The sequence below is a fragment of the Chelonia mydas genome, chromosome 5, assembly GCF_015237465.2.
Source record: "Chelonia mydas isolate rCheMyd1 chromosome 5, rCheMyd1.pri.v2, whole genome shotgun sequence".
NCBI classification, from domain to species: Eukaryota; Metazoa; Chordata; order Testudines; family Cheloniidae; genus Chelonia; species Chelonia mydas.
Window position 1 is genome coordinate 58,663,976 of NC_051245.2, and position 13,087 is coordinate 58,677,062.

The following is a 13,087-nucleotide window of genomic DNA, read 5'->3' on the forward strand; positions in this document are numbered from 1 at the left end:
TGAATTGTCTTCTTGAAGGATAATTTCTGCAAACAAACTTATAAACAGGTTATTCCACTACTGACCACGAAGTTCAGTTTTCTTGTGCCTTCCTCTGAAACAACTGATACTGGACACTGTTAGAGACAGGATACTGGACCACCAGTCTAATCCATTTTGGTAAGTCGCAGGATCCTAAACCACAGCTACAACAAAGGAATTCTATTTCTATTGCCCTTTCCTTAATTTTAAACAAATGTCTCTGAAATAATTTATATCTATACATACATACACACATAAATATAAAAAGAAACCAAAGAAGTTTATACCTTTTAGTGCAGTAGTTTTTTCTTTTTCATCTGGGCCTCCTTGCTGGAGCTGCGCCATGTTTATCCAAATTGTCAACAAAATTAAAGTGGTGAAGGAAAAGGACATCAATCTTCACAGGATGAGCTAAAAATCAATAATCAAAGTTAGGAACTAGCCAGTTCATTGATTTCTGCTTAACTAGATATCACGTTATTATGCATACCATTCAAATATAAACTGGTAAATTTATAAATATATAAATGATTTCAAAAATAAAAGTTTTCTGCTGGAAAGAAATTTTTTAATATATTTGATATACTATTCAAAAGAAAGTCAAGGTTGACTTTTAGCCTTGCCTTGAGAAATCACCAATGCCCTTATTAATCCACCAACAGAAACAGCATACTTAAAAATTTAACTACCTCATAAAAAATTAAGAAAAATAGTGTGGTCCCTATATAAGCCCCCCTGCGATGATTAGTGAAGAATTCCATTTCATAGTGGTAATGGTAAAGATTAGTTCATTAGAATCTAATTGATGTTCCGTTATAGCTATTCCAGTAGGAGGTTAGAAGTGTGAACCTGTTGCTCTTCCAAATTGCATATGGTTTGTAATTATTGAAGATCAATGTAAGAAATGGAAGATATAAACTAAAAGCATAAACGACAAACAGCAACCCCCAATCCAATTAGATTATTCCCACATTAAAACTGCAGTTACCATTTATTGTCCTTACTATACCTACACAGAATTACTACATTTACATACAGTGACTAGAGTTACATTACAGCAATCTAGTTTAAGACACAGCAACACTCAGAAAAATTAATCCAAATTAACTAAAAGTGTGAATTTAAAGTGGATTAGTTAAACCGCATTAAGCCCCGATGTAGATGTTCTTATCATTTAAATGGCCTGACTTCAGTGAATTCCAATGTGAATTAAGATAAACCAAATTAAGGCCATTTTAATTTGGAATAGACGTGTTCACATAGGAGTTTAATGTGGTTTAACTAATCCACTTAAATTCACACCCTTAGTTAAATCAGATTAATTTTTCTGAGTATCCCCATGAAGACTTAGAAAGCTGCTTAGTACATCACTCATCACAATGTAGTTGTAACCTAAGCAGTGACAACACAAACTGCTATTACTCTTGGAGCGGTCTATTGGTCTTACTCATTCTATTACATTTTTACCTCCAAGTTGTTTTCCTTGTTGTGGCACAGCTGGTATACCTAAATCAAGAATATTATAAATTCCCAATTTAGTTTTTCTAATAAAAACTCAGAATTATAAGTCTCCATGACCAAAGGTAAACACTACTGAAAAATGCAGCCAACAAGTAGTTCAATATATTTGATATATATTAGAACATAAGAATGGCCATACCGGGTCAGACCAAAGGTCCATCTAGCCTAGTATCCTGTCTTCTGACAGTGGCCAATGCCAGGTGCCCCAGAAGAAATGAATAGAACAGGTAATCAGCAAGTGATCCATCCCCTGTCATCCATTCCCAGCTTCTGGCAAACAGAGACTAGGAACACCATCCCTATTCATCCGGGCTAATAGCTGTTGATGGACCTATCCTCCATGAACTTATCTAGGTCTTTTTTGAACCCTATTATAGTCTTGGCCTTTACAACATACTCTGGCCAGGAGTTCCACAGGCTGACTGGGCGTTGTGTGAAAAAATACATTAATATGTGCACTTGACATAGTTTATTTGACATTAATTTTCTGATGGGAGTTAGGTTACAGAGAATAAAGTGGCAGAAGGTTTTTACTGATGTGAATTGGACACATTTCCTAGCTCTTGATAACCACTACTGTTTAATAAGGGTTTACAAGAAATGGTTAGAGCTTAAAGTATATTCAAAACATCTCCTTCTGCAATTTTGTTCTGTGAACTACACAAATCAATTATCATATCTTCTTGCCTTCTACAATCCAGAGCATCCACTATGTATTAATAAAACTATAACCAACATGTCATGTGTAATCTTTATCAAGTCACCATTCCAAAACAAAGAACACAGGAATATTTCTTGTATGCCCTGTTTACACAGTATCAGGAATTTATAAAGAATAAGTGTACAGTCACACATATTCCTAGATTTATTTAGCATGAGAGATCATTAGCAGCAAAAGATAATTATATTTTTCCATTTTCAGCCGAGGACCTCAAACACTCAACTCTGTGACCTTTTTCCGTCCACATGAATTTGACATTAGGAAGAATACCAACATAGCAACTCAGCTTGATTTTTTTTAAATAAAGGACTGTGGGAGCATTGAAACCCTCCCCCCCTCCTCTCCTCCCCTTAAGCTTTTTGGATTCTTGGTTACAAATTTCAATCGCCATCCATTTGATTTATCCTTCTCCACAATACATCTTATCATGGCTGTGTCTGCATGAACCACATTTTTGTAGCAATTTGGAACAGTTTCCAATATAGGTTTGCTAATCTTCCCTCCAAAAACTAATGGGATCAAGCCTAATACACTCCTGACTCCCTCAGACTTACATCTATAAGCAGGAACCCCAAGATAATTTCCTTTCAGTTTTGGTAGGTCACTGTGAAACTAACTAGTTAACAGGGATATTTAATAAGCAAACCAATGTTGGAAGGTTAAGAGGGTTAATTTTATTTAAATAGCATAAAAGCTGCCATATGTTCTGTTTTAGCAGATTTAGAATACTATGGATAACATGCACTCATTGTCTTAGAGAGAAAAAAATAGTATCTAGGTAACATGTTTTGTTATACCTTCTGGTTTAAAGGGAAAAAGCACATGCAACAATTTCAAAGGCCGTTGTTTGTCAGCTAAAGAGTACATAAATTATAAAAATTGGTATTAGGTCCAGTAGTAATTCATTAAGCAAGTATGACCTGTGGGAGAACATTCTTCTTTGTTCTGACACATAAAACTGCACAAACTCTACTACAGTGCAATGGGGGCACACTTCCAGTGCCTCTAAACTTAAGGCTCCCCAAATTCACCTCATCTTTTATCCAGGACCCCAACTCAGATTCTGGACTTCTCCAATCCTGACACATTTCAACATGATTAATCTAAAAAAGACTAACAAAATCTGCATGTTCAAGCAAACTTACATTTTTACTAGATAAAAATAATGCTGCACTCATAACAGAAGCTTAAATAATAATAAAACTAGGTAGAGAAATTTTTAAATTTCCTGGAACATATCTTACCCAACCAAGATAATGTAAAGGAGGAAATGTCTAAATCAACAGTCAGAAAAATCTGGCCTCATTGTTTTTCCAACGCTTGCAAATAGACTACTAAGTGAGTTCATTGAATATAAATTCCTGTCATTCATTAATATGTGCATTTGTATGTGCAAAGCAATGGTGACACCACACTGTATGTAAATACCATTACGGCATTTGGAAAAAAAATCATTTTAATTAACATCTAAGAAGTGTTAGAAACCAGAACACCTGATCAATGTGACAACACATTTCAAAGAAACTACTTTAGACACTGCAGCTTGTGATGCCTAGTACTTTGTTCTCCCAGACCACACTTAAAACAACAATTTGTAATCATATTTTGACACAGTTAGTTTACACAATTACAGGTTGTGGACAAGTCCCTGAACAATTGTTACTAGTCAGGAAACAAATAAAATTTGTCATCTTTGAACATGGAGTGAATTTTTTAAATTAAAAAATAAGTCAGGTAAACCAATGTAAAGCCAACACTAGGGTAATGCCATAAGCAAAAGTTAGGTGAAAGACAGAACTCGGGGTACTTTGCTCCTACAGGTTCAGACTGGGTTCATCTACTAGGTGATGAGCCTACCACTGAGGAAAGAATAGAAAACCCAGGTGATTACCTGCCAACCTAGAAGCACAAGAGAACTCTGCTTTGAATTCTGCTTTCAAAAAATTATATATATAAATAAAAATTTACCAATTTTTTTTTTTTTAACTTTGTCAAAAAGATGTAACAGCAACCACTGGAGGGAGGACTTGGTGTTAGAATGAGAATAAAACAAGCACACAGTATTTTATGTATTGTTTTGGCTGAACATAGCATTTTGTTGAATCCTTCATTGATATTTGTTTAAATGACAAATGCGGGAAAATTAGAAGAGAGGGTTAGATTTCCTTTCTTTGAAAAACAGATGTTGATTCAACTAGAATTTGTTGGTGCACAAATGAATAGTGGGAAAATTATAAAGCTGTCTGAATGGTTACTTATAGGAAAATGCAGGAATTGCAGTCTATTCTAGGTTTGAGTTTCAAGTCCCACTGATATCTAATAAGGCTGGACCATTCTTTAACTATTTGGTTCCTTGAAGTATAAATTCACAAATTTCACTTTTTTTTTTTGCATTAAATATTGAGTTAGATTTGAAACAAATCTTTTCTTACATAGATACATCACTTAGATCCTCCTTTCTACAAATGCTTTACATGGCCATTTTTGTCATGAAATGTAATAAGCACACCTCTGAAAAAACAACAAACAACTATTCCACCTGCAAAAATATTTAAAAATAAGGTAGCTACTTTAGAAGCAGACTTGTATTTATTTATACCTACATTGCTTTTCCATGCAGAACCAAAAAATATTCCCCCCAAAGGATCCAATGTGTACTCTACATCTCTTCGCCCCCAATGCCTAGCAATATAGAATATAATTCAGCATGAAATATATTTTGGTTTCATTGCTGCTAATAAATGTTTTACTAGTTTATCCAATATAGAGAACTAAGAGGACAATGTTTTCACCAGACTTCCATTAATACAACAGCAGAACTGGGGGTGGGGGGCCAGGTTCCACAAAGAAATAGCTATTCGGATACAAAAATACAGATTTTGTAGAGAATATGCCTACATATTTAACGTTCACATTCATGGAGTGGTACTTGAAATTTGGGTCATAGGGCTTGCAGAGATGTACAGTAGTGCTAGATTTCAAACTAAACCAGACACCCCATTGTTTGACTCCAACTACAAGTAAATAAACGTTTTCATTCTAGTTTCAATTATTCTTGCCTGTATAAATTTAGTTAGAGTGGCTGTTACAAAGTTTAGCAAGTAGCATATGATTTTGGTCTGCATTATACAGCAACTGAAATAAGTAAATTCACTAATATTGTGTGAATATTCCTAATATAATTAATTACAGCCTTTTCAATTTTCTACAAGTGAAACATTTAAAAAGTCAAGTATTTTGAAACAGTATGATTCTATCCAATTTATCTGTACATAAAAATTCAGCATAACTCAGCAGAATTCCTCAAACACATAGCTTCATTAGAATGCAGCATAAGTACAGACCTGCTCTTTGCAAACTCACACACTGAATGAACTGTAGGAGACAACATATAGCAGGGCTGGCCAAATTTACTGACCTTCCGAGCTGCATAGAAAAATCTTCAGAAGTTTGAGAGATGACGCATACCTGTCAGGGCTTGGGGCTTCAGTTGCACAGGACGCACCTGCGGGGCTTGCAGCTCCAGCCGTGCAGGAGGCGCCTGCCAGGGCTCGGGCTTCCTTTTCCCCTCTCCTCCCCCCCATTCTTACTGTTTGTTTTAACAATACGTTGGTTTTAAGAAGGCTTTCTGGTCACCGTACACCACTGGTTATAGACTCCTGAAGGGAAGAACCACAGGTGCCTGTGCTACAGTGGGACCTGTAGGTTAAGAATGGCAGATACACAGGAAACTGTAGCCCAAGTCCCAGTCTAAGAGTGGGAGAGCTGCAAAATACCACGATAGGTAAAGGCATGAAGTTTAACTCCCAAGAGGATACACCCAGAGAACCCAGAAAGAGGACACAGTGCAGCTAGCCTAGTAACTGACATATCTGCTCTCTCAAGACCATCACCAGATCACCCTTGAATTCTGAGGCATGCAAAGAACAGGATCCACTATGAAGTCTGCTATGGACAACACCTCACAGTTCAATCATACTGAAGCCGCGCTTAGATATGACGATGATATGGAAATGTCTAAGACAGATAACACAGAGTTTTGCTGCACTATAAAACATTATGCAATTTAAGTGATTTGTATTATTTAAATTAAATCCCAAACCAGGACTTATTTCAAACTTTGCCTTTCATATTTGTACATATTATATTTTTATTGCAAAATAAGCAGCCTTTGGCCTGTCAGAAGCTGCATCCAAAATACATTACCATAGGAGGTGAAAACAAAAACCCACAAAACAGTATGGTAAGGTAGAAATTTTATGATTATGGATGGAGAGAAACATATTTGTGAGCTGTGCCAGTGTAGCCATAGTCTCAGAGAGGCTGGGAGTCCATGGTTCAGTTTCTTACGTTGAAGAGAGGGGGCTGCCCAAGAAATCCATTTTGCTTTAGGGTTTGGCCTAGTCACCAATGGAATATGCCTAATAAAAACAGTTAAAATTTTTCCAGGTTGAGAGGAGAGATTAAAGGAGACAGGCAAAAGATTAACTGTTTTCAGTGAGCATGCTCAAGTTAGATGCTAAGGCAAACGACGAGGTGGTGACTGCATTTCTAGAAAAAAACCTAGGTTTCTGCACTGACAAAGGGATTGCTACCCTAGAAGGTAACTTCTGCAGTAAAGAGCATGATCATAAGGAACAGTAATTTAAGGAGAAAGGCAAGCAATTTACTGTGTTATGATACTATAATATAGAGATTAGCCCTAAAAAGTTATGCAATCAAAATAGGGATAATTTGGAGTTCTATGGTTCTACCTATATCTACATATTTATTCTGCATCCATTACTGTAGCAGCTGGCTTCCTAAATCTACACATAATGGTCATAACAAAAATAAATTTTACTCCGAATCTGTTTGTAAATTAGTATAAGAAAAATGTTGATACGATGTGCAAAATGTAGAGAAATATGATCTGTACTGGTACTTTGTCCAATGAAATGCGAGACTAGTCAAAGGTGTGTATAATGTATTATGGGCAACACAAATTTCAGCATTTAGCAAACAGATTTCAATAAAATCTGTACGATATTGCAAGATTGGTACATAAGAAAATTTCTCTGATGTAAACAAGAATATGTATTTAAAAATTAAAAAAGAAAGCAACTTTGAGTACTATAAGACCATTAGTGTCCACAGAGGTCAACTCTAATCCAAAAATCAACTTGGTCATCAATACCAAGAAAAAATAAATCACAACCAGAAATATGACAAGAATTTGAAGTACAAGCAACAGTGCATTCCAGCAGCTTAACATTCCTTTGTGCCCATCAACAGTTCTCAATTGAAAGAGAAAGCAATCGATAAGGAGGACTGAAAATTATCAAGGCAGAGTTCCTCTGCCCTTCTAGCCAACTGAGATCCTTTGTGCTTTGAGGAGGAGAGGAGACAAAACTTTGGACACACTAGATTTTCACACTTTTAATGCTCCTAGTACTTATTCTGTGGCAAAGCGGTTGAGAAGGCTGTAGAAGGACAGAGAAAGTAGATTTACAGAAGAAGAAAAAAAACATGCCCAAGCAATGCCCCCCATATCTACACTGCTATGTTTAACAGCATAGTGTCCCGCTGCCTCCCAGCTTCCGGAGCCTACCCCATGACAGGGAAAGACAGGAAGGCAGTGAGGAAAGGCTTTCCTCTGCCAGAGCCTGCCCCCGCCGGCCACCACAATAAAAAGGTTCCAGCAGTGAGAAGCTGCTGCCTTTCCCCTGCTGTCTTCCCCCTGCTGAAGCTTTTCAGTGCCACATGTAGCACACTGCAGCAAATGTGGACACAGCCTGCTTTTTACTGCAACCTTTAGCTACTCACATGCTACATGTAGTGTAGACAAGATCTTAGGAATATGTAGGTTTGGTGATGGGAGGGTTGGGGAGAAGGAATTCCTATAATGCCTCTCACCCCCACATTGATGGGAGCAGATAAGTGTAAGGACCTAATAAATCTGCCACTTGACCTCAGACATATCTCTCATTTCAAAGTAAGAACAAGGAGTCCAGTGGCACCTTAAATACTAACATTTATTTGGGCATAAGCTTTCGTGGGTAAAAAACCACTTCTTCAGATGCAACTGATACAGACTAACGTGGCTACCCCCTGATTCTTTCAAAATGAGAGGCACTCCAACTTTTCCTGCAACTTCACAACTTGCATCTCACAGGTGGTCCATGCTTGTAATGCAATCAGGATCCCTTCCTGCCTACAGAAAGGAATATTGCTGCTCAAGAACCTGATCTAAAGCCCAAACAAACTCAATATAATGACCCTCACCCCCTATTGATTCAATGGTCTATAGATGAGACTAAAGTTGCACAAGGTGCAAAGGGATACTGCAAGGTAAAGGACTGCTCAAACTGCCTCTTGAAAAGGATGATATTGGCTTCTCAGACAAAGGTAAGGGAAAGTATCAGAGGGCCAAATAGATCAGGCAGTATGGAGGCTTAACTGAACAAAGCCTCAAAACTTTTTTAATGTCTGCACATCACTAGTTATCACTTTACTCTTATCCCTTTAATTAACAACATATGACAGAGTGAAATAACCAGAAAAGGGTTAAGGGCTACCCTTGTGATATGATTTAGCAGGGGACTATATGTCCTCCTTCCAATACTGAGCCAGGGCAAGGGAACGGTCTCTGGGGACTGAAGCATGCTTTCGTTAATGGAATTATTGTTTTTGTGTAGCTCCTGAGGTTTGTGTCTGACCAATAAATTATGTACCGAGGCAAGGACCTGAGACCAAACTCAGATGTGGCACTGATTCTTTTCTGGGCTGGTGAGACAACCAACAAACTTACACATTGAAACACGATTTTAATGAAACCCATGCTTCTTGGTCACAACCCAGTAAAAATATATTCTAAACTACACAAGTACAATTGTACTATACACAAAAAGGATGGCTCTGAAACTTTCCAGACTACTGTACACTTTTCAGGAGTCTGATTTGTCTTGCGTACCCCCAAGTTTCCCCTCAATTATAACCTACTTGCTTACAAAATCAGACCTAAAAATACAAAAAAGTGTCACAGCACATTACTACTGAAAAATTGCCTACTTTCTCATATTTACCATATAATTATAAAATAAATCAACTGGAATATAAATATTGTACATACATTTCAGTGTGTAGTATATAGAGCAGTATAAGCAAGTCATTGTCTGTCTGAAATTTTAGTTTGTACTGATTTTGCTTGTGCTTTTTATGTAGTCTGTTATAAAACTAGGTAAACATCTCATGAGTTGATGTACCCCCTGGAAGACCTCTGTGTACCCTCAGGAGTGCACATACTCCTGATTGAGAACCACTGCACTAAACCGTACATTAATATAAATACATGTCATAAAAAAAGCTAAAAATGTCATTTTTATTTTAGATCTTCTAGAGACAAGTTGCATCTCAAAATGCTGAAACTATTGTTGCCAAAAGATTGACTTGGTGATTGTGCTATAATTATTTTAATGGGCATTAGTTATGTCACAAGTGAGTTGTGAAGGTATGCTTACCAACCCTCCAGGATTGGCCTAGAGTATCCCAGAATTGGTATCCATCTCCTAGTGACTATTGAAAGCAATCCAAGAGATTTTAATATGCTATCTTAAGAAAATGACATTACATCATGAGTGGGAAATCTCCCAGAATAGCTTCAGTCAGAGTTGGCAACCCTATGGGAAGGTGATCTTAAATGAGTGTTCATAAAAATCTTTATATCATACTAAGCCCTCTACGAGATCCTTGTTACAGAAACTATCTTTACTGAAAAAAGAAAAGGAGGACTTGTGGCACCTTAAAGTGAGCTGTAGCTCACGAAAGCTTATGCTCAAATAAATGTGTTAGTCTCTAAGGTGCCACAAGTCGTCCTTTTCTTTTTGCGGATACAGACTAACATGGCTGCTACTCTGAAACCTATCTTTATTGAGACTACTTTTTGTATTCCTGCATTTGGAAAACCAGGTACTTTAGTTACTATAAACCCCATTGTACAGGCCGCAGAATGAGAGAGAAATTAAAATGGAAATGAAAAACACCTGAAAAAGTGACCTATAGTAAAGTGATTTTTCTATACCTAAGTGTCCCAGCTTTAAAGCTCAGTATCTCAGAATTTTGTAGGGTTCAGTTTAGGAACTAGAAATTCCTCCTTTTGGATGGCATAAGGGTCCCGTTTCTGACTCTGAGGGTCAAGATATACACTGAATATTGTCTCAAGCTGCTGTAAGTTTGAGGTGAGAATGCTACACCTTGGGAGAAAGCAACAAACATTTTCTATAGTAACTTTTTTTTTTTTAAATGTACTTGAAGCTGCTCAGAAGTTTAGGAGTCGTCCTCGAGGGGTGAATTAGTGGGCAGACAGTAAGCAAAAAGGTCAAAGGTGCAAAATAAATGAATCTATTATGGGATTCTGAAATTTATCACATCAAACACACAACACTTTTATACTGGTCACTTACTCTCAAGGTAGCATTATGAGACCAAGGTTCATAATAAGAGATGTGAAGTGCACAGAAGCATTAACAGCAGTCAGTAGATAAGCAGGAAGTAAAACTCATGCTCTCTGAGCTCGCAGTTTAATGCACCTACAGGGAATCTCTCTCCCTCTCTCTAGGATTTTGCTTCCCTGGGACAACAAACAGAGCTTTTCATGTCATCATAAGATTTCCCACAGTCAGGACCAAAACCACCCCAAGAGAGTGAGAGAGTTAGCAACTGCCAGTAGAACCAATAATATCCAATCTTCATCTTAAGCATAGTGAATCTCCCACAAACTGACAGAAGCACTGTGTATATAGCAAACAAATTTTTAATAAGCATACCTTCTTGCTATATATCTGATAAGCACGGTCATATAAAGTGTGGTTCCTTCCCCACTTCCAGCCTCCTTCTCCTTGCCCAGGCCCAATCCCAGTTTCCCTCCCCAGTTCCAGTCCAACCTGACCTTTCCACCCCTCAATCGGGCTTTTGTCCCCAGTGCATTCAAATCAGACAGCTTCCTCCTCCACACTGTCTCCATGGCAGCAGGGGGCATCATTGAGAGTGCATGAGACTGGCTTCCTGCTCTCAGTTCCAGTGCCTCGTCCCCACCTTGCCCCAGAGCAGTTGGAGCAGCCATTACAAGGAAAGTCGAGCTTCAACCCTTAACTTTGGGCTGGAGGAGGCATGCTCAGTTTCTCGGCAATAACGCATACAGTCAGAACTAGGAGCTGCAAGAGGCTTGTGCATGCTCAGCAAGGACAGAATCTTTGGAGCTTTGAAATCCCTATTGATCATATGTGAACTGTGATTTTTCAAAGACTAATAAATTGGCCAAATTTAGGTAGTTTTTCTCGGGGATGGCAAAAGACACATGCCTAATACAAACACCACTGTCTTGAGGAATTTCAAGTCCATACTTTGGAACCGGGGCGTGCTAGAGCTTTTATATGTATGTTGCTAGAATTTAACTTTGACAAAATATTTTTCCCTAGCCTTATTCTCAGAAACAGTTGAACTATTTTTACTGAAATTAAAAATAAAATAATAATAATCACCATGAGGCAGAAACCTAGTATGGAAAATTTCAGCCTAAACATTTCATGTTTAGCAACTGAAAATAGGATCTTATAATAGGAAGTATCGGATAAGCTTAACATGTAGTTCTACCAGTTCCGCCTAGAATATGTACACACACTTTATTCTGTAAATAGTTTTTTAAACCAATTTTTTTAAAGTTTAAGTTATTTCTTACTATCCAAAAATCTGTTCTCCAACCGATGCATGACACAGAGTCAATCCCTTACCTCTCTCTAACAGTGCAAAGTTTCAAAAAGTTCAATGAACAGAAGATTGTTGGGGGCAGAACAGATCTGGACGAGGAGAAGAAGTCTGGAGATAAATGTGAGAAGGGAGGGACAGGCAGTAGAAACAAAAGTCAAACTGTATGAGCAGCATATTCCAGAAGTCTTGAGGTCTTTCTGAGTGCAGCCTTCATTGATCTGAGATCTACCATACCATTACAGATGGCACTGTCACAGCCAAAGTTCTCAACATTGGCTTAAGAGAAATGTTGAAACACATGCTGAGTACCCTAAAGCCTATTTCTGTAGCCTTGAACAAAATGCAGGGAAATAGCTGTTTTATTGCTGATGCTGTTGAAATTTCGACGGTACTGAGCGAGATTTTAAAGAGAGAAATATGCAATGACAGAGTTAAATTACAAGCATTAAAAAAAACAAATGGGACAAGCACTATCTCCAGATCATTTTCTTGCAAATATTCTCAATACTTGGTACCAGGGTCAAACCTTAACTGCTGAAGAAGAGGAGTTGCCTATGACATGGACATCCAGCTACCATCCCTCCATAATGCCAACTATAATAAACTTCAGAGCTAAGGATGAACCATTCAAGAAATATATGCTTGCTGATGATGTTTTAAAGAACATCACACCAGTGAACTGGTGGAAGTCACTTAAGCACTTGGATTCAGAGACTGTTAAAGTGATAATGTCACTTTTAACAGCAGTAACTTCTTCTGACAGTGTAGAAAGAATATTCTCTTCCTTTGGACTAATTTATTCTAAACTGAGAAATCGTTTGGGACCTGCAAAAGCAGGAAAGCTTGTTTTTCTTTTCCAGATTATGAACAAACCGGAAAATGAAGGTGAAGATGACTGAGGTAGCTGCAGAAGTCAATATTTTAAGTTTCTCACGTTGACCTGGCTGACATAGTCCATACAATTTTTGTTTTTTAAAATATTTCATTTAATTATTTTAAACAATTTTAAGAAAAACAAACCTGCTTTTAAAAAACTTGAATGTTTAAATTCAAACATTCATATGCTTGTTTTGTTATAAT

The 13,087-nt window shown here is 37.4% G+C and overlaps 1 protein-coding gene across 17 annotated transcripts in view; it reads right to left on the reverse strand.

Moving 5' to 3' along the window:
• FAM172A (family with sequence similarity 172 member A) overlaps positions 1-13,087 on the reverse strand; it is a 357,476-nt gene that overhangs the window by 329,618 nt on the left and 14,771 nt on the right. For all 17 annotated transcript variants that reach the window (XM_043547397.1, XM_043547400.1, XM_037903228.1 and 14 more), the window contains one exon: positions 309-432. In XM_043547397.1, coding sequence (XP_043403332.1) covers positions 309-414 — 106 coding nt within the window. In that variant the 5' untranslated portion in view covers positions 415-432. The remainder of the gene's footprint in view (positions 1-308; positions 433-13,087) is intronic.